The sequence below is a fragment of the Gouania willdenowi genome, chromosome 22, assembly GCF_900634775.1.
Source record: "Gouania willdenowi chromosome 22, fGouWil2.1, whole genome shotgun sequence".
Classification (NCBI taxonomy): domain Eukaryota; kingdom Metazoa; phylum Chordata; class Actinopteri; order Blenniiformes; family Gobiesocidae; genus Gouania; species Gouania willdenowi.
In genome coordinates this window covers 9,728,153-9,754,224 of record NC_041065.1, presented here as the reverse complement: position 1 = coordinate 9,754,224, position 26,072 = coordinate 9,728,153, and the positions used below count along the sequence as shown (strand labels likewise).

General features: G+C 34.7%; 2 protein-coding genes across 2 annotated transcripts; one reads left to right on the top strand and one right to left on the bottom strand.

Annotated features, from left to right (window-relative positions):
- Nucleotides 1-6,891: 6,891 nt before the first annotated feature.
- Nucleotides 6,892-9,964, bottom strand: LOC114456317 (homeodomain-interacting protein kinase 3-like). Its single transcript, XM_028437983.1, has 7 exons — nucleotides 9,857-9,964; nucleotides 8,483-8,658; nucleotides 8,179-8,370; nucleotides 7,847-8,028; nucleotides 7,361-7,484; nucleotides 7,096-7,215; nucleotides 6,892-7,008 (listed from the first exon to the last, which is right to left on the bottom strand). The coding sequence occupies exons 1-7, from the start codon at nucleotides 9,867-9,869 to the stop codon at nucleotides 6,892-6,894; spliced, it is 924 nt and encodes a 307-aa protein (XP_028293784.1). The 5' UTR covers nucleotides 9,870-9,964.
- Nucleotides 9,965-15,398: 5,434 nt separating this feature from the next.
- On the top strand, nucleotides 15,399-24,797 carry LOC114456384 (enhancer of rudimentary homolog). The gene is made up of 4 exons (XM_028438104.1): nucleotides 15,399-15,528; nucleotides 16,010-16,097; nucleotides 22,059-22,179; nucleotides 24,517-24,797. The coding sequence occupies exons 1-4, from the start codon at nucleotides 15,526-15,528 to the stop codon at nucleotides 24,617-24,619; spliced, it is 315 nt and encodes a 104-aa protein (XP_028293905.1). The 5' UTR covers nucleotides 15,399-15,525; the 3' UTR covers nucleotides 24,620-24,797.
- The last annotated feature ends 1,275 nt before the right edge of the window (nucleotides 24,798-26,072 follow it).

Below are 26,072 nucleotides of genomic sequence, written 5' to 3'. Positions count from 1 at the left end.
GTTGCTTTTTAATCAGACTTCTGAGTTTTTTGAGATGGTAATCTCCAAGTATTTTACCTGGTCTTTAACAGGTTTATCATACAGGGCTATTTGAGGGTGGTCATGAATTGCCATGAATTCACATTTATCAATATTTAAGTGAAGACCAGAGGCTTTGGAAAAGCGACTGACTACTTGTAGAGCTATAGGTATTTGTGCCTCATTTTTAAGGAAAAGGGTGGTGTCATCTGCAAGCTGAATTATAGCTAATGGGTTGTCTAAAACATCTCATTTAATTTTTTGACCTCTTCACAGTTTTTGAACATAAAGCTAAGAATTTCCACAACCATAATGAATAGTAAAGGGGATGCAGGGCATCCTTGTTGAATACCTCTTTTAACATCAAATCATTTACAGGTACCAAAAGGGAACAACACAGAACTATTGATATCACTGTATAATATTTTGATAATTTCATAAAAGGCGTCTCCAAAACCAAATTGACGCAATGTATCATCATAAACGAATGTTCAACCCGGTCAAATTTCTTACAAAACTCCAAGAAAAGAATAAAACCATTATCCTCAATTTTGTCCCAATAATCTAGTAAGTCTATAGACACCATCCTAATGTTGTTATGGATAGAGTGACCTCTGAGAAAACCAGATTGTGATTCACTGATAATTTGTGAAATACCTTCTTTAAGTCTGTTAGCAATAACCTGAGCAAACAGTTTATAATCCACATTGAGTAAGATTATCAGTCTGAAATTGTTCAAATACTTTTATATTTACCACTTTTGGAGATCAGTGAAATGAGTCCTTGTTTCATGGTGTTCATCAGAGATTTAGCTTTGATACATTCTTGTATGGCAAAGAAAAAAAGGTATTTTATATCCTCTTAGAAGTGTTTGTAAAAGTCTGATGAGAGGCCATCCTGACCAGGGGATTTCCTTAGGGAGAGATGTTTAACTGCAGTATCTACTCAAACATATCAATGTCTGCATCACACATTTCCTTAAAATCCAGGCTGATGGTAGGAATGTTGTGTTTTATACTGTCCAGGAGAGATGAGTCTTTATCAGAGGTCCATGAATAAAGATCTTACAAAATTCATAAACTTCCTCAGCAATGACTTTGGGATCCATACATTCAACATCATTAATCATGAGTGTGTCAATCAAATTCCTCTCCTGTCTCCTCTTTTCAAGGCCACAAAAATATGCTGTGTTACGTTCACCTGCTTCAATCCATTTGGCTCTCGATCTAACGAAAGCTCCTCTGGCTCTTTGAGAACTTCATTCATCCAATTTGGATTTGAGAATTATAAAGGTAGCTTTGTCCGAGTCCAACATTGGAGTTTTCTTACAATATTCATCCAAATCTTGTATTAGTTTAAGTTCTTGTTCCCTCAAAGTCTTGTTTCTTTCCTTTCCAAAACATATTGAAACCTGTCTGACCATGAATTAAAAAAATTCTCATCTCCAGCGGTAGTTACCAATAGTTACATCATATCTAATTTCTTAATTGTGTTGCAATATTCCTGGTTTTTCAGCAAATCTGCATTAAATTTACAATACACATTCCTTTTGTTAGAACTTATATCTGGTTTTAGGTTAAGGTACAACAGGCAGTGGTGGGTTAACGGTACATTGGAGATAGTTACATCTGAGACATGGTTAACCAATTCTGGAGCAGACAACCACAAGTCAATTCTAGATCTTATAACCCATTAGGTTTAATCCATGAGTACTGTCTGAGCTTTGGGTTTTTATTTCTCCAGATATCAAGCAATGAGAATGTGTTACACAATTCAATCAAAGTGATACTAAAATGTGTATCTGTGAATTTTGATGGATACTTATCCAAGTAATCATCAGGTGTTAAGTTGAAGTCTCCTCTGATAAGTATTAAGTCTGTATGATACAACCTTTTATACTGAGAATTAACGTTTGTGATTTCTTGTAATAGGTTCTTGTTTTGCGTGGTAGTAATATAGACATAAACATTTGTTAGAATTATGTCTGCATTGTCAATCTTTATGACAGCTGTCAGCCAGTGTCCATTGTCATCTGCCTTATATGAAATGACCTCACCTGGGCACTTGTTAAAGCAGATGGCAACTCCAGCTGATCCATTACTTCCATGGCTGAAGAGGATTTGATGGATGGCTGATTGTCTTTAAAACCCCTTGAATTCAATGAAACAAAACTTAAGTTGGCTTTCAAAACATTCATCAGCTGGATAACCCCGCAGCAATACAACAATGAACAAAAGAGTCAATGAAACACTGATCTCTATCATACAGTAGTGAAGCCACCCGCCGCCATATTGGTACACTGAAAACATGCCAACAACATGTGTCGCTCAACTGCATCATTATGGGGCTGTAAGACTATTATTATAGTAATTTATTGATGGTACGTCCACAGTTGTTGTGGAATGTGTTTATTAAAGTTAAATCAGAATGCATTATTTTGTTAATAAAACACTCCAGCAGTCACAGGGATTAAGTGCATCATTATTACACAAAATGTGTTTTTATAAACACCATTAAACTATCAAGAAAATAAATGTATTTACGAAAAATGTGCATATAAAATGGAAATTAACATTATTATAGGTCTGCTTTCTATCTCGTCATATGCTCTAGGTACCTTTTATTACTATTTGAACTCAATGTAGTAGTTATAATAATAATAATAATAATAATAATAATAATAATAATAATAATAATAATAATAATAATAATAATAATAATAATAATAATAATAATAATAGTCTGCTCATTAAACTGTAAAGGACAGTATCACTGAAGTAAACAATGTAATGAACAAGACATGTTTAATATTCAGGTCAATATAAGTATACCAGAGAGTGTTTGGCTTTTTCACCAATGGTATAATAGAGATCAGTGATGTTGTAAACCCTGACAAGCCACCATTTGGTTTTAACAAGATACATTTGTCTTTGCTCACTTTATTTGTAAGAAACTTGCATAATGTGATAACTTCAATGATCAAGATCAGCATGTTGAATGTCTCTGTATTTTTCCAAAGGTTTATAATGTGAATAATATTAAATCAAGTGCAAGTTATTGTAGGTTTTTGAGTCAATAATTCATTGCAGAATATTAACCAAAGCATTAGACTGATCTGAAGTTATTCATCTCCCAAAAACAATGAACTAATGCATCGACAAACACTGAATTAAAACCAGCATTACCTGCTTCAGTGATCTGTAACTCACCTGTTAGTAGGGCTGTATCATTTTACCATAAAAAATATCAGATTTTTTGAGGAAAAATTTTAATTTCAATTAGATTTTTGAAATGACTGCAGACATCAGATATATTGTCAAAAGTGCAACTTTATTGCTGTGATTGTCTTCAAGAGTTAAAATGCATAAAACAATCCCAAAATAAAAAGTAAATGAATCTCTGTCATTCAACAATTACAAGCTTTAATCCAGGTTTAAGCAAAAGTGCAACAACAACTTCACAGTAGCTTCAATTTTCTGATTAAGAAATCATATAACTACATATTAATACATACATAGAAAAATAATAAACTCTTTTAAACTGTTTAAACTGGTTTAAAATGTTACTCACCTATTGGTCTGTATCAAACATATCTCTAATGACAATATTTCTAATTTAATAATTACATATTTAGGGAGCTTATTAGAAATATTTATAACTATTAAAGGTAAACTAAATACAGTGGGTAAAAACACATCAGTTTTTTTTCAGTAAATAATATATTTCTAAAGGTGCTATTTACATAAAATGTTATTTTTTTATTATGTGTAATAATGTGAAAAAGACACATGAAGAAAGGGAGGTGAAAAAAAGCATAGAAAACCTAAGACACCAGCTGAAATCAACCAGTAATTAGTTATAAATTAATATCAGCTGGTTCAGTCCCAACTGATGGCCTATAAAGAAGATGTTTCATTAGTCAATACTTATATCACCTGCTGTATATGTTGTGTATCTGCTGCTTTCCTTCACTTAGTATTAGATTCTTTACTTAGAACATCAATATTTACTTTATTCATTTATTTATGTATCTGTCCAAGTCTCTCTAGACATTGAGACCTTGTTATCTTAATAAGACAACCTGCATGAATAAACATTATAGGTAAATAAAATATATTTAGAAATAGAGGAATCAGAATCAGAATTCATTTATTAATCCCAGAGGGAATTTGCTTTTGTTCCAGCCACTTAAAAAAAAATCACAAATAAAAGAATAAAACATTTAATAAAGACGAAAGAAAGAATAAACATTATATAAGTCTATAATTAAATAAAAGACTGTTGAAAATAAGGATCAGATACACACACATTACAGTAGTACAAAATAAAGTAAGATAATACTAATAATAATAATAATACAAATATGATACAGATATTTACAACAATCCAGCTGTGAGGTTACAGTGAGGCATTATACAGTTTGATCACCACAGGCAGGAATGATTTCCTGTGAAGAATCTAGTTATTATAAATAACAAATTATGAATGTTTTATTAGAATAGAATAAAATAGAATAGAATAGAATAGAATAGAATAGAATAAAATAGAATAGAATAGAATAGAATAGAATAGTCTTTTATTGATCCCCAAATGTGGGAAATGCACATTTTGCAGCAACATAATAGAATATTAAGAACAAAAATAAAGACCAACATAGGATAATAGTGTAAATATCCGACTGTGGGACAAAAAAAACTTTGGGGGAAAAAAAATGAATTCAGAAAAATTAATTTAAGAAAGTCAAAAACAAACAAAAGGCACAACATGAAATTAAAATGATATAAAAATATGTATAATTATTGTAAAAAGTGTTTACACTCCTTGTTTCTAGACTTTACACTGTTTAATGTTTTCTTACTTTCAACTGTAAATCCTGTAAAAACAATAAAACACTTGATATTGTTGTTGGGAATGTGTCTGATCCAGCAGGAATGTTGGAATATTTGGTGCTTTATTGACATTCATGTTCTATGGACTGATATTAAATCATTTTATTGTCTCTGTTCTCAGACACAAGATGCTGTGTTTAGGAAGACGCTGTATGCCAACACCACCATTTTCATGAAGTGTAAGTAGCCTCACCTCATCTGCATTATGGTTTCTCTAAATTACTGTACGTGTTTTTCCAGTAGATGGTATTAGCATCTTTTAAGATAACTATATACTATTGCACAAATAGTAATAAACTTCCTGGATAACACTTGATATTATTCAGATAAATAAATAAAGCCAGGATTGAGTGCTGCTTAGAAACTTTGCAAAAAAAAACAGAAGTTAAAATATTTTCAGATCAATGGTGAGCTTATTCTACTGAGCATGTGAAATTTAGTTTTCTGAGTCAAAATTATCAATATTATTATTTTTTGTGTAGTTTTATCCGTAATCACAAATGTCTTACCAATTCTAAGTATATAAAATAATTTATTATTATTATTATTATTATTATTATTATTATTATTATTATTATTATTATTATTATTATTATTATTATTTATAACCATAGGTAGTTTTAGGGCTGACATGGTATTGGACAATGCCATCACCACTACTGACTTATGAAAAATGAACACAGCTTTTATTCATTTTGATCCAGGACATTCAGCAGCTCTGCACAACTTTTAACACACTACAATGTCAGGGACTTCCCTGAAAAGCTTCAAAATATTTGGGAAAAAGGGTAAAAAATATGAAAACATTAAAAATGTATGTAAGTTATGAAGTGTTTTTATTTACAAATATAAATAGACATTTAATATTCATTATAATAAAAAATACATTGTGTTTCTCAGGTGCCTTTTAAAAATATCTAAAGGTCACCTTACTTTGAAACAAATAAAATAATAAACAATATTATAAACAATAAAATGTGAAATAATACAATTAAAACATACAGTCCCATGGTGGATAGGAGAGCAGGATGAATAGTACGAGAAGGTGAATATAATTAAAATAGAATATAATAGAATCGTACAAATAAAGAAATTACTCCTGCACGGAGGAACAGCAGCAGCTGAAAAACATGTTTTGAATTCGGGAGAAGAACCTCCGAATGTTCTTGAACCTCTTGGGGGTGGGGAAGGGGACGTCTTCAACCATAGGTCCATTCACTGATGAAACACATTCCAGACCCTCATCACAATGATTAGGAAACTGTTCTGGAAAGGAACAGATTCCTGAATCACTCTGAGTTGCAGGAAGATGGAGTTCTTTTCCCAGATCTTGGCATGGCTCCTGAACTCTTTCATTGTCATCATTCACATGAAAAAGAGGGACCTTGGGGACATCTGTCTCTATGTGTGTGATTTGGCTGGATGCAGGAGTGGGTGGGACCTCGTCAGCCTCTTCAGCCACATGTGCCTCACCATCCTTCACAGGAGTAACACTATGTGAGGCCTCCGTTGGCATTAATGCCTGTGCAGTGGTCAGACTAGAGGAAAAATGTAAAAAAAAGATGAGTACAAAAGTCAATAGAACAACAAGTTGATCTCCATGTGCGTGATTGCCTCCTCAGTGCAGTTACTCACTAGTCACTGCTGTCAGGATCCTGGCTCAGGTGGGACATCCTAATAAATGGATGCTGAAGAGCCTCAGTCGGAGAGAATCGCTTCTCCTCATCCAGAGTCAACAGGTGCTTTAGGAAGTCTATGAACTCAGTCCTGTCCTTAAACTCCTCAGCATCCTCTTCTTCGTAGATCTGGATTTTTAAAAAGAAAATAAGGAGTTACTGTAGATCCTAGAAGAAGTTCAAACCTCTCTCGCTCAAAACATTTGAAAAGTGTTACAAAAAAATCAACCATGAGTAATTTCAGGTGATAAACGCATGTATAAAGTAGGTTACATTTTAAAGAAGCGACCGCTGCTAAGTATTTGAACTCAAATATTGTAGAGAATACTTACATAGAGAAGGTCATCCAATGAGAAGAAATGGGGGCGCCATGGGGGCCATTCCTTAGCTTTCACCCTATTAATTTCTGAGTATTCTTCTGGTGTCTGAGGAAACACAATGACAATAATAATGGATTAGGATACGTTTAAGGCAACAGTCAAGGTTCAACAACAATAAAAACTATGTTTTACCAGGAGCCTCCATCCCAAGCCAAACTCATCTGCCTCCTGACAGAAGAATCTCTTGGTATGCATGCCAAATAGAAGCTGGTCTTCTGACGGCATACCAAGATACTCCACCATGGCTTTCATCTGCAGAAATGACACACAATTACACACATTAGGGGCAGTTCTTCAAGACTTTATATACATGTGTATAAAACAGCTGCAACCCTTAGAAAGAGCACGTGGGTCATTAAATGGATGGAGGGATGGTGGATAAAACAAGATGACCTACCATGAGATATTCACAGCTGACAGGGAAGAGGTTGGTATTCAGGTACAGGTTGGCCAGCATATAGCCCAGTCCCCACATGTCAATGGCCTCTGTGAACGGAAGGCCAAGACACACCTCTGGGGCCCTGTGAAGCAAAATGAATGAAATACGCTTTAGAAATCTGTTGCTTACCACTAAGTACCAACACTATAATGACTAAGGGTGTATCAATTCATTCATTCAATCGATTAATCGATAGAATGGATGAAAAATCAGAAATCGATAAAACCTCACCTGTACTGTCCATTATTCAGGGATTTATTTCAGTCACAGTGGTTGAATTATTATTTTTGGCTAAAAAGTTACTGAATCGATTTTAAGTCACTGAATCATTTCTGATCAAATCGTTCTGAATGAACCAATAGCATATTTGAATCGTTACACCCCTAATAATGACACAGGTTTGTTACAAAACCACAGAAGTCATTCAGGCTGACACCCTCATACCTGTAGCCCATGGGCTGAAGCCATTTCCCGTGCGTGGTGGAGGAGGATGGATGAGCCAGTCCAAAGTCAATGAGCTTGACTTGTAATGTATCCTCCTCAGTGTTTACCAGCATCACATTGTCAGGCTTGATGTCATTGTGGGTGATCCCCAGAGATTGGAGTCTCTGTAGTGCTACCAACATCTGCAGGGACACGATGAGAAAAGACAGAATTATAATGGAGTTCCTCTTATGGAGCTGTTTAAGATCAGCTTTTAACTCAAAGCTTTATTAATGGATTAACAAGCATCATCATAGATAGGATTTTAGTCAAACAATAAGAAAGGATCATACCTGCTTGGCAATGGGGCGGATTTGGTTCACATACATTGAAGAACCCAGTTTAGTTTTGAGGAACTGTAATAAGTTCATCTCCAGCAACTCAAAGACGAGGCAGGTATAGCTGGAGTACTCAAACCTCTCATGGAACTTGACCAAGTTAAACTGGTCTGGATCCAGTAGGTTGATTTTACTCAACATAGACAGCTGGAGGGGAATAAAAGCATAATTAGATCATCTTTATATCACTATTCTCTAAACAGTTCATAGTTAAAGACCTGTTGGAGGCACCAAAACTAGGAGAGATCCAAACACTCACCTCCTCCTCCATGTCTTGCACAAACGTGTCCTTCAATATTTTTACTGCCACTAATTCGCTGGTGGAATTAACCTGGCACTTGGCCACTTTACCGAAGGCACCTTCTCCGATGAACTCAATGATTGTATATTGAGTTGAGCTGCTCTGCAGAACCTGCCCTAAAATGAGTTGAGACTCTGTCAAAGTGATAGACAGGGCACAAGGTTAGTATTCAGTATTTCAACAGTAAGACTCACATAAACAAGGACATTTTGTCCTGTCTTATAATTTTGAAGAACAAATCCACTTCATATGTGAAGTCCTGTCTTTGCATTTATTGCATGTGTTGCATTTTCTGTTGGCACACTCTAAACAGTATTATCTACATAAATAATTGAACAGTTTTTTTTTATTTTTAAGAAATATTATTTTCAATATATTAAAACCAGATTAAAGTAATTTTCTAATGATCATTTGTAACATATTTTAAGTAAATCTACTGATTTACTAAAGTTTTCTTTCATCTTAGCAGATCAGAGTTAATCCTCATATTTTGTCTGTAAAGTCTCTTACCTACAGCAGCCATTTCTCAATCAGGTCTTCACAATTTAAACTCTTGAAAATACACAAATATTGCTTATTTCACTTCTCAACACTTAGATCAAGAGAGAGAGTTTGTCCAACTGAACCACAACCACTCAGACAAGCTACTGGAGTTATGGCTTTGTTTGGTTTTCTTTCATCTTGCAGCCATGGCAACCAAACTTGAAAGCTGCCATCAAACTGTATTGTAAATGCATACATTCAGTGTTGATAAATGAAATAAATATACATAGGTAGTATACTTTTAGTACCTTTATTCCACTATTGAAATAATAATATAAGGAGGTAGGACTAGAAAAGTTTTAAACTTCTTCTTACCCCTTTTGAACAGGAATATATTTAATGAAATGATTATTAAATGTGCATATAATTATTATTACTAATATTATTTTGCTCTTTTTTGCTTTTTAGTTTTGATATATATTCAATAAATAAAGATCTTATCTAATCTACATTTCTATTGATGCTCTTGTTGCTCAGTACGTTTTTTCTCCTGTCAGCTTAGTTTTTTTTTTTTTTTTGTCATTGCTTCATTTTGGATAATAGATATAAATAAATGAATATTGTAAGTACACACATATTTGGCTCTGAAAGACTCTCTAACTGTACTAAACAGTATTATATCCATAAAATATTAAAGGAAATTATTTGTAATATATTAAAACCAGATTAAAGTAATTTTCTAATGATCATTTGTAACATGTTTTAAGTAAATCTACTGATTTACTAAAGTTTTCTTTCATCTTAGCAGATCAAAGTTCATCCTCATATTTTGTCTATAAAGTCTCTTACCTACAGCAGCCATTTCTCAATCAGGTCTTCACAATTTAAACTTTGAAAATACACAAATATTGCTTATTTAACTTCTCAACACTTAGATCAAGAGAGAGTTTGTCCAACTGAACCACAACCACTCAGACAAGCTACTGGAGTTATGGCTTTGTTTGGTTCTCTTTCATCTTGCAGCCATGGCAACCAAACTTGAAAGCTGCCATCAAACTGTATTGTCAGTGTATACATTCAGTGTTGATAAATTAGGTAAATACATTTGTGTACTGTACTTAAAGTAATTTTGAGTATCTGTACTTTACTTTTTTTAATTTTTTTTTTTTTTACTTCACCATTAAATTAATTAGACAAGTGGATTTGACTCGAAACATTTTAAGAACTTATTCAAATCGCTGATATTATATACCATAAACTTTGTATATTATGACAGTGTTTCCCAAACTTTATTGCCCCATGTACCCCGTAGTCTGTATTTATTATCACAAGTACCCCATAGCTCACGTTTTACATTATTTATTATTGTCTGTAGGCTCGTCCAACATTAACCTTGAATTTAGGCCTTTTTTATTCATGTATTTCTGATGTTTTGCAAATTTTGGTACTTGAACTTCATCTTTTGGTGTATTTTAAAAATGTGCCACAAATTATTATTGATGGAGGAGGAAAAAGTATGTGTGCATGTAAAAAAAATAAAAAAAATCTTCAATGATTAAAAAATAAACTGACAAATGATTCTGTGTACCTCCTGAGAGGTGTTCAAGTAACCCCAGGGGTACTCGTACACCAGTTTGAGAACCACTGTTCTAATACATAATGCACATGATCACCTAAACTTTTATAAGGTCAAAAGGTCAAAACTTTTTGAGCTAAGAAATGCATTTCTAAGTATTTTTTTTTATCAAAATGATGTGATAATAGGGTTGAAACTAGAATAACAGTTTGTGTAAAGTCCCAGGTTTGAATATTTGCACTTGTTTTGATCATTATGTTAAAGTTCAGAATAACTTTGTTTTATTTTCCTTAAAAAACAAAGTTTAAGTCTAACAAAGATAATAACATTTTTATTTCATTTAGTTTTTTGTGGCTTTGTGGTCGTTGGTTAGATTGCCTCATCCCATTGGATTCTATCACTGACACTTTGAACCATTTTTACCACTTTTTCTGTCTGTTTTTGGCCACTTTTAATCAAATTCTTTGGTTTTTAAATTCCCATTTCATCACCTCTTCTACCATTTTTGTTCACTTTAAAAAAAAATTATTTGTGATTGAAACAAGAATTTACATCTTTAAACCAGGCTAACAGAGTTTCAATGCTACTTTAGCTGTTTTATTATTTCAAAATTAACCTGGTTTAAAACAGCAACAGCCATCTTTTTAATGCATTTATCACATAGTTATTAAGATCATGCTGTGATTTATATTTTAAATATTTAACATTATAGATTAATGTAATCTCTGAAGGGATACATACTAATTTTAACAGATTTTTTTTGTCATTTTCTTAGTATAATTCTTGTTTACCTTAGTTGATCATGCTTTTAGATTATTATGTTTTTCTACTTCTTTTAAGAGACCTGGGAGAGAATGACAGGTTGGGTCAGCACATGACTGAAGTGGAGCAGCAGAGAATAAATAAACAATGCTATGTAGAAATATATGCTGAGCTGTTATTTGAGTTATTTTTCAGAAGTCTTCTGTTCATTCTAACTTGCCCAACATTGTATGTTTAATATGTTTTACACTGTTACAAACATATTATCTATTTTTTTCTCTCCCTGTGTTTTGTCAATGAACCCATTGTAGAGAGCAAATAATGAAAGATCCATATAGACCTTCCCTTTAGAGGTCAACTTGTAACACCTTTTCCCAGTTTCTGAGTGGCACATACTGTATATGGATTAATAAAGGTTGTTGACTGTCTTGGTGTGTTTAATAATTCGTCTAACAGTCAAAAACTTTAAACTATGGTACATAATACTAATTTTACTGTTTTTGATGTGAGAAATGACAAAATATTTAAGGTCAATTTTGCTCACAAAATGATTTTGCAGAGTGAAAGACTACAGACAAAGTATTGACCAGTAAAATACATTTTTTTGGTTCCAAATATTTATCTTCTTAATGCTTTAAAGTTTACGCCTTAGTTGCATGGAAATAATCAATAGTGAATAAAAGACAAGTTTTACAGCTGTGTTTACATTGTTGTACTTGCAGTCGTTGACCACATGCTGTCAGACTTTCACAATCTGAAGTAAAAAAGTAACTATACTCGTCAAACATCCTTATTCAGTCAGTCTACTAGTACAGTGCCCGTGGGAAGTATGTATTACTATAGAATAGTGGAGGTTAAGTAGCTTTTTCATGGATGACAAAGTATGTGTACTTTGTTAATTACTTGTTACCTCTGCAGATTATTTACAGATATTGTGTAATGTTATTTCCTTTTGATTTAAAATGATGCTTTCATATTATAAATTTAATCTAAAACAGCTGTTTTCTTAAAAATGTTAATACGTCATTTGTCATTTTTAAAATCCTAAAATGAATCACTTTGAATACCTTGCTGATAAAATGTACTACATAATGTTGCCTTGCCTTATTATTGGTCTAATACATTATTTTCTGTCATGAATAATTATAGTTTTAATCACAAATTAATAAATTTCCGGGTTGTCAAGAACGCATCATTGGTGGACCAATCATTGAGGAGTATGCCTTAGTGGGCGTGTCTTCAGCGTTAACAGACAGACGTGCGTCACTCGAGCGTTAAAAACTTGTTCTTTCATCTTGAAAGTGGAAACTTGTTCAGTCTCTAATATTCCTGTGAATAAGAGCACGTTTACCTGCGCTTTGGACAGAAATAACAACATTTATACTTCTGCTAAACAAACGATGGACAAACTATTCCAAACACGTAAGTAGCCTCGATTTAAAAACTTGTTTACTTCCTGTTTTCTATAAATTGGTGACTGATTGTTGCTTTAGTAAGTAAGGTTTATTTCTATAGCACCTTTCACAGACAGAGGTAACAAAGTGTTTTACATATCAGCTCATTCACATTCATATTCATATTCACACACCACTGGAACAGAGCTACCATGCAGGGTGCTAGTCAACCACTGGGAACAAGGACACTTAGACACACAGACCGGTATAGACAGGGATCGAACCCCCAACCTCTCAATCAGAGGGCATTTTATTTAATAGCTTCTTCAGATTCTAAGCTTTATAGGTTAAAACTTTACTTTGATTTAAACTTTTAAAGGCACTATTAGATTTTCTCTCTAGGTAGCCTACTTCATCAGCAACAATTTACGTTTGTCTTTTTTGTTGTTTAGTTTTTTATACATTTGGCCTGTGATAGTCTTATCAATAGAAATATCAGTGTCTTTGCTTAAATGGGGTAATTTGTTGTATTTTTATTTCTAGTGCCTCCTAAATAGTAAATAATAAAATTAAATTGAAAAAAAAAATTACTGATTAAACTGATATTTTTTTATATTTTTGAATTTACTATTGTTTTTCAAAATAAAACACCACACACAATCTCCAACAACAGTATTCTATATTTTCACTTTCTCAAATATAAATTTAGTTCAAATAAAATGCAATATAGAAATATCTGAGTCGGTGCTTCTTGTTACTTTCTGCACTAATCCTGGATACTATGTACTTGTAAATGTAACACAATATAACAAACATTTTAGAGAAAAAAAAAAAAGTTTTTTGGGTAAAATAAAAATGGGGACACGACAAAAACAAAAAAAAGGTTGTGAACCACTGCTTTAGAAGTTTAGTGATAATAATGAACTCACTGTATCTTGTGTCTTTCAGCTTCGATGAGGACTGTCATTGTTCTCAATTTCCTAAGGAATGCGAGTCAGATGCGTCACCATCCGTACCTTTACGCCCAGGCCTGCACTGATTTTACAATGGACTGGCAGTCCTGCAGGCGACCACGGCCTGTATTTTCAATGTATGGACCGCCCATCTCTGAACCAGGTTGTGGTGGTACCCACACCGGGGAGGAAGGAGGCCATCTGTGGGATCTACAACACATCTTGCCTGGCAGCATGAGCCAACCTCCTGAGGTCACTGAAAGCATTTGCTCTCCAAACCAGCTCAGCTTTGCTTCCACTGATCCTAATGCAGCTCATGTCTCTGACATTGTTGGAAACCTATTCCTCTACAGCCCTATTTCTGACTTATCTGGATGTGTGGCTGATGGCTTCCCTCTGCAGAGACAAACTGTTACTGAAGCTGAGGAACACAATGTTTAACCCCCAACAAAACCTTGATTCTGTTTTTAGGCCAAATTACAGACGATCCTCCAGCTCAGAGAATGCTCAACCTGTGAACACTTGTAGTGTAAATATATCATGTATATAATCCTCATATCCCTTTTATCAAATCAAATATTCAGTATTAAAATTGTGATGTGTTATTTAAACTGTTTTATACTTTTTTAAAGAGTACTACTCTCTAAAAATCTTCATATTCATGCTTCTTAGGTGGAAAAATGATATGTGTGATGAAATAAAAATGAGTGGATGACAATAATATGTCTTTGTGTGGATTTATTCAGGATCCTGAGGGAACATGTTTTACAGAGACAAAGATGTGTCTACAAAAGAGTTTATCTGTTTCTTTATGGTCAGATATAGGAGGGTTGGCTTTCTAAGCAAAAACATGACATCAGTGTCCAAGAAAAATTACAAATATTATTATTTGTGTCATAGTATATATTCATCCTAAAGATGTAGCCTCATTCCTTGTTTTAATTACAGATAAAATTTGTTAAAACTTATAAAAAAAATGGTGGAAAAGGTGGTAAAATGGGATTTTAAAAATCACCAAAATATTTTTCTCGTTTGTGTTTTTTTTTAAAAAAAATTTTATGTCTTTTTTGGAAACATTTTTGTGTATTTGTAAAACTTTTGTACATTTTCCTCTCATTTGAGGTGTTTTTGTTGTTATTTTATGTTTTTGTAATTAAATAAGTTGATTTCAAAAAGCAATTTTAGTAGCATATGAAATTAAAACAAAACTTGGTTTATTAAATCTATATCAAAATTGTGTTTTTACGCACAAATGGGGCCTAAATCGTTTGGAATGTTTTAGACATTGTGTATAAGTTCTGTGCTTTAGCAGTTTGAATCAATTTTTTGTAAATTGCAATAAAGTTTAAAGTCATTTAAAAGGAATTGAAGGTATGGAAATGATTTTAAAACGAATTTGTATTCATTAAAAAAAACTTTTCCATTCATAGCATTACTTTACTGAGTAATTCATAATTTTTATTTTGCAATTAGAGTCTAAATGTTATCATATTTTCGGAAATATGACCTGGAAATAGACATATATTGTTTTCGATTCATTTATGAATATCAAACAAAAATTATTCCATTAATAGATATTGTTTTTCTTCATCTATCTATGTTGTGTGTGCAAATGCTCCAACAAACCCAGTGAGTGGCGGTAATGCTCCATCAAAGTGGTCCCAACCATAGACATTATATACGTGTTATAATGTCTATGGTGCCATCCGCCATTAAAACCACCACCGAAGAAGAAGAAGAAACAGCGTTGTTCTTCCGGTGTCACTGGTAACTACGTCCCGAAGGTCCTCGACGAGTGAATCCATCCAAACCGAGTCAAACGGCACTGAAATAATGGTTAGTGCAGTTTTTTAAATGATGATGATTTGTTTATTTGCATAATTTCATCAGAACGATACTTGTTCTCCACGTGGCGTGTTTGTATTAACACCGTAAGCTATATAGAATCACTGATATCTCGCCGCTAGAGTTAGCATTAGTGCTACTTGTCGTTAAGCAGCTGTGATAACAAACCTCATCCACGGATTTGCAACATTTCTAAATCGACATTTTATTTTAATTTATATATAGATGTTGATTTTAATTTTAATTACTGCTTTAGTCAATATTGAACTTGTGAACTTTTCAGTTCGTTGAGAAACATGAAACCTAGTTCGATAGTGATAACATATACCGTTTTAATAAGATTAAAACATCATTAAATACAAGTTAGTCTAAAGTATACCTCAATTATATTTTAACTTGCTTGGTTTGATGATGTTTTCCAATATCAATTGAATTGGTAGTTTTTTTTAGTGTGATGGTGTCTTGTTTTCAGTCTCACACCATTCTGCTGGTGCAGCCCACCAAGAGGCCAGAGGGAAGGACATATGCTGACTATGAATCAGTCAATGAATGCATGGAAGGTAAGCTGAAGACCACCAATGACATACTAACCCAATATCTCTCTGTGAAGTCTTGTAGTTATTTCATCTACTCATATTTCTTCTTCACCTGGACATTCACTCAGAAAATCCGCTTTTTTTAAATATATGTTGAAGTTTTGTTTATTCAGACAAGGTTTTTCAGGAAATGTTATCTCCTGACATGTTTTGACTGTCAACTGCCAGTCTTCCTCAGAGGTGATTTTCTTTAATTTATCCCCACGAGTTCTCTTCGAACTCTCTGGTTGGCAATGCCCAGAAATACCTCGCTTTGACAAGGCTCGAGACTGGGACCAAGTCGGTCGTATATGCAAGTAAATTTTTCAGTGTGTGCGAGTGAAAATGTCTTCTGGTCCCATCTGTGCGAGTGCGTAGGGTGACCTTATTTTGAAAATCCAAAAGAAGGAAATTGGGAAGTTACGTGCTGAGGTGTCCGGCCACGCGTAGCTACAGAGCGCATGGAGGGCGAGCCTAGCGGATGTGGGGTGGGGTAGAACTGTTCGAGCGCACCGAGCAGAGTGACGGAGTGCATGTGGGATACGGTTATTGCACCTGGGACAGGGGCGGAGAAGAACGCGCTGAGCAGAGTGATAGAGCGTACATGTGCAGCGCATACACATTTCCACAGTAAAGCTGGACAAACTTCAGAAAAACAAACGTTTTGCTATTTCAAAATGAAAGGGTCCATCACAGATTATTATAAAAAACAAAATGAGGAGAGAGAGAGAGGGGCAGTAAAACTACAAATGAGAGTCAAAGTACACACACACAGATGATGTAAAATAGGGGTTCTCTACTGGTCTCACCCTGGGACCCACATTATTTTAAAACTCAGCTAACTAAATTCAGTTTTTCAAAAATAACTATTGAAAACACGCATATATAAAACATTTTGCAAATCTATCTTGAGTCACTGTCAATCTGTACTCCTAAACTACGGTGCGTCAGTTAAAGGTGCAGTCCGCAACGCTCAGATCCCTCCCTCCCCGCTGCTCTCCTGCCCTGCCTCCAAACTTTCCAAAGTCCCTCCCTCAGAGGAGCTAATAAGCTAACGTTTGTCCGACAGCAACATCGCAGTAATATAACATGCTCTGTTAAAAGCATAAAACTGCAGCGCTTCTCTTTCTCAATGTGCACAAACCTCAGCAGCAGCAACAAAAAAACTGTCATTTACAGCAGCTCACACAGAGGCTGCTGCGCGCACACAAATAACTCATGCACCACAGAGTTCTAGTGTAACAATTATAAATCAAGCAGCATTAATTACCTTTCAAGCAGAAAAGTCACCAATTCCATCGTCTACTCCTCCAGACCATACACTGTAAAAAAGACGGCGCTCTAGCACCCGGAAAGGGGCGGGGACTGAGGAACAGCTTTCAGACAGCCCATCAAACACAACCCTGGCCCTGATTGGTTCTTTTTGCCTGTTCACGGTGCATTCTGGCAATCTGCCAAAGGCTGCAGGAGCAGCAGGGGAGACTCAATGAGTCTGGGGTTTTTTTCACACAAACTACTAGTTTGATGTAAAGCTGTTCTTACATAGTGACAGCTTTGTATAAAATGACAAAAAAGTAATTTCATAAAAGTAGCGGACTGCACCTTTAAGTCAACTATTTATTCTGTGCCACCACTAAAAAAGTTTGTGTAGTGCTCCGATTTTGATGTTTTCCTTATGAGAGAACTTGTGGGGAACCATCAAAGAATTATCAAAGTGGCCATTTTTTGCAGGGACTGTGGGGTTCAGTGGGTGCACAGCCTGGTACTGATCCAGGACCTGTGGTGGGGAACCTCTGAACTGACTTTCACCCATAGGTGGTGGTGTAATGGTTATGGAAGCAGGCTTGTTATCAGAGGGTCACCGGTTTGAATCCAACATCACTGTGGGATGTTGATCAAGTCCTTGAACCCTAACTGCTTGTGTTGTACGTCACATTGGATAAAAGCTTCTGCTAAATGAAAACATGATCTTGTAAAAGTTCAGTCATATTTTTGTCTGCTGAATAATTTGTCTGATTAAAATAGACATAAATCTTTTAGAAGGGGCAAAAAGTTTTATTTTTACAGTTTTTTATAGATTTGTTTCTAACTTGAGAAAATGTATCAGTGTTAGTTTTAAAATTCAAAATTGATTACCCTCTGTCAGCTCTTGGTTACCCTCTGTCTGCAGCCAATAATACATAAATAAGTTAAAAAGTAAGGAAAACATTTATAAATGTATTAGTTCATTTGATTTCTAATGATTAATATATCTTTTACTATTCATTTTATAATCTATTCCACATAAGGTGCACGAGGACACCATAATCTTTTATTAAATCTATTTTCTTTATACCAAAACATAATCATCAATAAATGATTACGTTCTTAGTAGCTGCAGACACTCGATAGAGTTGAGGTGAATGTGACAAAGCTATATATAAACTGAAAAAAAAAACTTAAATATTGATACACTTTGTTTGTCTTTGATGGTAAAACAAACAAGTTATGAGCTTCCAACGATAACACATACACGTTACACACTTACTAATAACTGAATAGTTAACATATCCATTAGTAGTAGGCCTATATGTCTGTTTGGTTTTTGTGTTGTTTTTTTTAAACAAAATCACATCTTGACAAGTGACCTTTGGAAGTTAATGTAAATCCCTGTGTGCATCAAGCTATTTGGTGTACAATAGCTAAAAACAACCTTTAATAGTCCTATATTTGGTTAATAAGGATCCGCATGGAGGGTCCCACTGTGGAGGTGTTTGTTTTAAACGTTGCGGTGGAACACTGGCTGACTTTTAAATGTTCCAACATAGGGCTGGGCGATATGGCCTTTTATAAATACCGCGATATTTTTAGGCCATGTCACGATACACGATATATATCTCGATATTTTGCATTACCCTTGAATTAACACTTTGATGCACAAAATCACACCAGTATGATGATTCTATATGTCTACATTAAAACATTCTTGATCATACTGCATTAATATATGCCAATTTTAAACTTTCATGCAAAAAAGGGGATATCACAACTAAGTCAAAGTTGACATAACTGTATTTATTAAACAGTGAGTGGCTCAAACATAAAATTGTCAACAGAAAGTGCACGTTCTGTGCAAAATTGTCACAGAGACATTTCAAAACAAGACATTAGTGCAGGATGCAACTCACATGGCATTTCAAAACACAAAATTAAAGTGCACTTTTTGTACATAATGCCACTACAATATTTTAAAACAAATAGTGCCCTTTTGTGCATGTTGTCATTAAGATGATGTAGCCAATTGTACATTTACTGTTGGTTAATAAATTTTTTCTCTGAGATTAGTTTCTAGGTTCAAGTGTGAGTTGGGAATGATTACTAAGATGTGCAGAGAATAGACAGACAATTTGTTGTTTATAGAAAATAAGTACCATGGATTTATTATATTACAGAAAATAATAATAAACAAAAGTGGTCTCAAAACAGACTCCAGTTCACCCGCTGGGATTTAGCTCAGTTCATAAGGCGTCACAGCCTGGGGGAAAAAAAATAGTTCCACTCAAACAAAAAATGAAGTCAGTCCTACCACCCTGGTAGGACTGAAGTTCGTTGGGTTGGTCAACTGGAAGAGAACCTAATTAAATAAAGTTGATCCTACCACCCTGGTAGGATTGAAGTTCATGCGTTCCTGGTAAGAGGATCGGTGCGGCGGTCCTACCGCTCTGGTAGACCTGCAGTTCACCGTCCACTATGTCATCTCCGTGGGTAGTTCACCATCTTTAGATCCATGGGGGGTTTAAAAAACCTGGCCGATGCAATCTGAGTCGCCTATACAAAGTCCTCCGTTCTGCTGCCGATCGCTCCTTTTGTCAGGTGCAAGGCACAACCGCTGGTCTGCACAGTTAGTAAAGTGCTGTCTGCTGAGCACCGGGTGTGCGTGCTACCGTTCATATGCTGCGTTTTCAGCTGCTGCTTGATCGTTTCCCGTATTCAAGCCTTCTCCTCCCGTATCTCATGCTTCCTGTTTATACTAGGATACTGGTCTGTGATTGGCTGGCGTGTGTGCGTGTGGATGAGTGACGTCAGTGCAGTCTATTAGTGCGGTGAAATAATATTGTATATAAATAACTGAAGAGTAGATGTTATAATAAATTTACTTCTGCTAAATATAATATAATTAAATAATATAAATATAATACATTTCTTTATGACGTGGGTTACAATGACATTTCAAAAAAAAAAAAAAAAAAAAAAAAATCAAAAAAAAAAGTCCGCGAGTTTAACGGTATGGTCATTTTCAACACCGCACAGACTACAAGCTGCGATATATCGAGTATATTCGATATATCGCCCAGCCCTATTCCAACACACTAAAGCAGTTGGCCAACTGGTGAAAAAGAATCAATGAATCATGATATACTGAACAATACTGAAGGTGCTGTGAGGTGTTACTCAAATGGAAGTAAAATAGATCAGAAGCTGGTTGATGTTACATGGAAGATCAATAATCAGCAATAATCCAAGATTGAATTGATAATTATTTATAATTGGTTTTAATCCAATTGACACTTCAATAATCAGATATGAATCGGAAAATTGGGCTGATTAACCACGACTAAAAACGACTACCTTTGTGTTTACTTCACAGATGAAATAAATTAGATGTAAATTTTGGAAAAAAATGCATGAGTTGCTGCATATTTTGAACCTTGTCTGCCAGATGGATTCTCCTGGTGTTCACAAACACCAGAACACATTGTGTACTGTTGCCGCCTTTGCCTTTCGAACCCGAACCAATCATGAGGCAGTGTTGTGGTTTAGGGCGGGATATCCGGGTGCGACGAAGAAGAAGCACCGAAGCAAAACTGGAGCATGCGCAGTTACGCTATTAGCATAACTCTGAATCAAAACAGAAAGATGTTGACGCAGGAGGATGGTTTATGTGCCCTTAACGCGCATACTCATGTTGCAAAAACGGCAAAAATAACTCAACGACATAATGAAGCATTACTATCCCAAAATAAAGTTTTTGCCAACGGACCCTTGTTGTTTGCAGCGTCTTTGCGGCGCATGCCCATGACGACATCATTTGTTACCGTGTGATTGGCTAAAACAAATCACGTCGGACCTGCGCTTCGCCCAATTAGCTTCAAGCATTCTGCTCATGTCCCACGCTGGTTCCGAAAGAATTTGCTAGACACAGACTGAGGCCAAATAGTCCCTCCTATCTCCTTTCCTATCCACTTTTCCATAACCCCGTAGATGACATCACAGGGTAAAGGAAAGGTGTTAGGAGACGCGTTTGTTCTGACAATCAGACGCACTTCAACTCTGTGACGTAATAATCTACTTATAGTGAGTTTCTGTGAGCCTTTGGGTGTGTGTTTCCCTTTAAATGTTGTCACCGCAAGGAATTGTGAGTCAACACTAGTTTGTCTCCTTTGGTAGAAAGGATGCATCAGTGTTTCCTAGGTTAATGGAGATAAAAAAGGAAGCATTGAGCCTATTTTCCTGAGCTTAAAGAGAACTCTGACGCTCTTTATCATGGCCACCACTTAAACACTTCTGGGGGTGAAGGAACAGTACATAGGAAGGGAGATAGGAGGGACTATTTGGACGTAGCCCCAGATCGATGTGGAGAACTCAAGTTAGACCAATCTGGCTCTTGCCAGGTTAGCATATTTTTGTGTCTATGAATAAATATTTTTTCATGCTCCTAAATGTTTTACCTTAGGATGCATGTGCTCTTTAGGAGAAATGTCATCATAGACCCTGTGGAAGCCCAGGCCCTCATACAGTAGTACTACCTCCATCATGGAGTCTGTGTTCACCTGTCACCACCTCCACACTCATTCCTTAATAGGCTCGTCCTGCTTATTCACACTGTTCTCTGTTCCATGTCCTCAGCAGATAAAATTGCTTTAAAGTGAAGTTTGTGGCTTATTGTACTTCCTTTCTGCTGCACAGGCGTGTGTAAGATGTACGAAGAACATTTGAAGAGGATGAATCCCAACAGTCCGTCCATAACCTACGACATCAGCCAGCTGTTTGATTTCATCGATGACTTGGCTGACCTCAGCTGTTTGGTGTAAGTGTGACAACAGCTGGAAATGCATTCAGCCACAGTAACAGTTTTTATATTGTCGTCATGATACAGATACACATTAAAATAGTCAGTATATAAAATATTCATATGATTGGGCTTTTTGTGCAGCAGAAAATGTGAATGTTTGAGTCATTACAGTTGAATTATGTGCATTGCTGCTAGGATAGTCTCAATAGAACTGTAATCATGTTTTTGATCATATATCTCCACTTGTCATGGGGCTTTTTTTTTTTCAAAATTTAGATCAAAATTTTCTCATACTGATTCATTTGAAAATAACACATTGGATAATGTAAAAATTGATGTTAATGTTAATTTTGTCACGATTTAAAAATAATATTTCTGTTTGAGTGTTAAGCTAATGTTCTGTACCAGTGGTTCTCAAACTTTATGGCCCCAAGTACCCCCTTTGTCTTGTTTCTGAATCCATGTACCCTCTTTCATCCAACAACATTTTACAACTATGAAAAAACACCTATAGAGCAAAATGAATGAAATAAATGAATGTTAAGACACATTTTAAAGAATCTAACAAGTAGAAAAACAGTATTTAGTGCCTGCTATAGATTTATTTCTATAGTTTTTATCATCTCCTGCCTTGTGTGGGATCAAGACTGACCTTTGAATTTTTAGTTCCTTTTCTAATTAAGATCATTTCTATCGTCATTATAATGATTATCATTTTAACTACATATAAACATTATAAAAGCACGTTTTTAATGCTTTCATATGTTAATTTTCCACTCTGTCTCTCAAGTACCCCCTGTAGTGCCATCGCGTACCCCTACGGGTACACATAGCCCCATTTGAGAAACACTGTTCTATAAGATTCATTCAGCCTGTCTCTTGGTCACAGTTGGCTTCACTATTAACTAATGCTCACATGTGACTCAGCAGAATAACTTTTATGGATCCAGGCTTTTCTAGCTCTGTTTCAGTTGAGGCTGACCCTGTATATTCTCAACATGTGAAACCTGACATCTTATCATAGTTAAATGATGGATGGCTCACAGTGTAGCATAAGATCAACTTATCGTTAAAGTCGTACAGTCCGCTGGAAGGATGATAGCATCATAAACACGTCTAGCTTCATTCATGGAGTGCTGCAGTCCTGCGTGTTTCAAATGTTTTTAACACCAATATTAAAAGTGGATCTCTGTGCGTCGTGGATTCATTCAGCCTCCAATGTTACGTGATTGCAGAAAACTGATAGGGAAAAATCATACAGAAATTGCAAAACTGTAATTATTATTTTATTTATTTAAACTCAGTCGAGAAGAAATTGCAATATGACATGGAATTTACATGCAGGTTTTTGGGACAATATCACACAATTACACAATCTTTCATCGAACGGTGGTCAGAGAGACAAAAATGTCAAGTCTCATGTAAAATATGGTGTAAAACGACACAATATGACAGATTTCATCTTCTAAAGTGGAAATGACTGTCAACCTAAACCCTCACTAACATATTTTGGGACACTATCAGGCATCAACATGTAATTTTTCACTGGCAAAGGAGTGGCCTAATGTGTAGCAACTTTAGCTAACAGACAGACAGGAAGTTATTAACAGTTAACTCCATTAACCATATAAAGCATGTTTGGCACAATTTGGGGGAAGACTGTAATAATTAACAGAAGGTTTTCCTTGCCGCCATGATGAATTCATGTTGGGTGTGGGATACATATGTATGTGTATATACGTATATATGCATATGTGTGTATCCATAAAATGAAGAGTCCGTCCTTAAGACTGCTCTACTGTAAAGTGCCTTGAGATACCATTGGTTATGATTTGGCGCTATACAAATAAAGATTGATTGATTGATTGATTGATTGATTGATTGATTGAATAATATCTGATCAGACAAAGGCAATGAAATGATGAGAAAATGGGTAAACTAAGCAATGCAGGAGAGCCAGCGTTTGGACATGAATAAATGTAAATGATAAAACATAACTGAAGGAAATGTTTTATAAAACTGCTTCTAGTATTACTGCTACAGCTTTAAAATCTGTAGATCAACAATATTTATTTCACTCTACAACTTATTGTGGTTTATGATTATAATCCAGTTTTGATGACTCTTTGAATCTGTAGTAGCAGATTAATTGTCTACCAATGAAGAGTTTGATGGTTGGTGGATTTCAAACTATTCTTGTCTGAAATTATTCATTTGTTTAAGTGTTCTTGGGCAAAAACTTCAGTGTGAGTTAGATGTCAGTAGAAGGTTAGCTTGTTACCTGGTGAATGTGTTTGTATGTGAAACGGCTCAAACAATCACAGATAATAGTTCCTAATGTTTAACTCTCAGGTATAGAGCCGACACGCAGACGTACCAGCCGTACAACAAGGACTGGATCAAGGAGAAGATCTACGTGCTGCTCCGTCGTCAGGCTCAACAGTCTGGGAAATGAAGCTTCTAAAGGGATCCAGGGAAGACTGGGGATTATTTTTACCCTCAGTCACTTGGAAAAGTTGTTTGGAGTATGTTGTTCTTGCGTTAAAGTTTTGATCCTTTTTTTCATGCAGGAGGTGGTGAATTTTGTATTTTATTGTTTGAGTTATTAATAAAATTCCCTTTTTAAAAAGAAATACAATTTTTTCATTATTGTCTGGATATTTCTGCTGATTTGTACATCATTATCTCAATAGTCATTTGTTTCAGTTCAATTCTGCCTTTTATGTAATATTTTAAATTTTTTAATTGAATGGTGTTGGTGAAGAAAGTCATCCCTCCACGAGAACATTAACTAAATTAACCATTTGATTCAATATTTAATAAATCACTTCACCGAAATCCATCTGAGCTTGAATTTTACATCCACAAGACAAAAGTAAAGGGAAATGCCTAAAGAGAAGAAACTACAGACATTGACTGCTGAAGATTAGCGGAACAGCACCTGATATAGTTTAGTTTAAAGTTGTTCATGCCTTAAATTTACTTTTTTTCCTTAAAGTGGAGCACTGTTGGATGTTATGGAAGGACAATCTCACAGCATTCCATGATACTAAAAAAAACATGAAAATATTAATGCTTTGTTTTGGTATTTTGCTTTCTTAAAAATTTATTTATATTTTTTTGCACATTTTTTGAAAAGCTGCCAATTTGTAATTAGGTTTCTTTGATTAAGATTTTCTCACTACCAAAGGCTATAAAGCAATTATTGGATGAAACCAAGTCAATATAACTATTATTCAAATTCAAATATGTATATATACATCAATAAAAATATCAATACTTGAATTTTACACTTAATGAAAACGTAAACATTGTGAAAACATTGTCAAAATTTAAGCTAATGTTAAGAATAATGACAGAAGTATTTAGTTTATCTCATATCTAAATGTTCCAGACTCTGGTAACTTTAAGGTTGACAGTGTATGGTGCAAGTCTAGTGCTTAAAACTGATTTTAATGAGTTTTTTTTTTTTTTTTTAAAGTAAATGTACTATGTAAAAAAAAAAAAAAAGTTATACATTATTTGTTATCCCAACACTGTGGGTCAATGTTGTTTTGTATTGTATTTCTAACATAATTTAAAAAAAACAAGTTATACATTATTTGTTATCCCAACACTGTGGGTCAATGTTGTTTTGTATTGTATTTCTAACATAATTTAAAAAAAAAAAGTTGTCTGATAATCTCAGGTTTTAACAACTTTGACAGTAATTCCAATTTTTGCTATACAAGCCCCACATTTAGTTTGACTTTTTCCCCCCCTACAGACTATTATCTTTTATTTTATTTTTACTTCTTTTTTTCCCTACTTTATATTTAAAATGTTTACATTGTTACGACTCTTTTTTTATTTTTAAGTATAGTGTTAAACAATGCTCGTGAGTTTTAGTTGCTATATATTTCCCTTTC

Bases quoted from the DNA above. Each gene is read 5' to 3' on its own strand.
- LOC114456317 (XM_028437983.1), bottom strand. The intron at 7,216-7,360 runs GTAGGTCATCTT...TCATTTCTGCAG, and splicing joins TCAGCTGTGAATATCTCATG to ATGAAAGCCATGGTGGAGTA. The intron at 7,009-7,095 runs GTAAAACATAGT...GTGTTTCCTCAG, and splicing joins GCTTGGGATGGAGGCTCCTG to ACACCAGAAGAATACTCAGA.
- LOC114456384 (XM_028438104.1), top strand. The intron at 16,098-22,058 runs GTAAGCTGAAGA...TCTGCTGCACAG, and splicing joins AGTCAATGAATGCATGGAAG to GCGTGTGTAAGATGTACGAA. The intron at 22,180-24,516 runs GTAAGTGTGACA...TTTAACTCTCAG, and splicing joins GCTGACCTCAGCTGTTTGGT to GTATAGAGCCGACACGCAGA.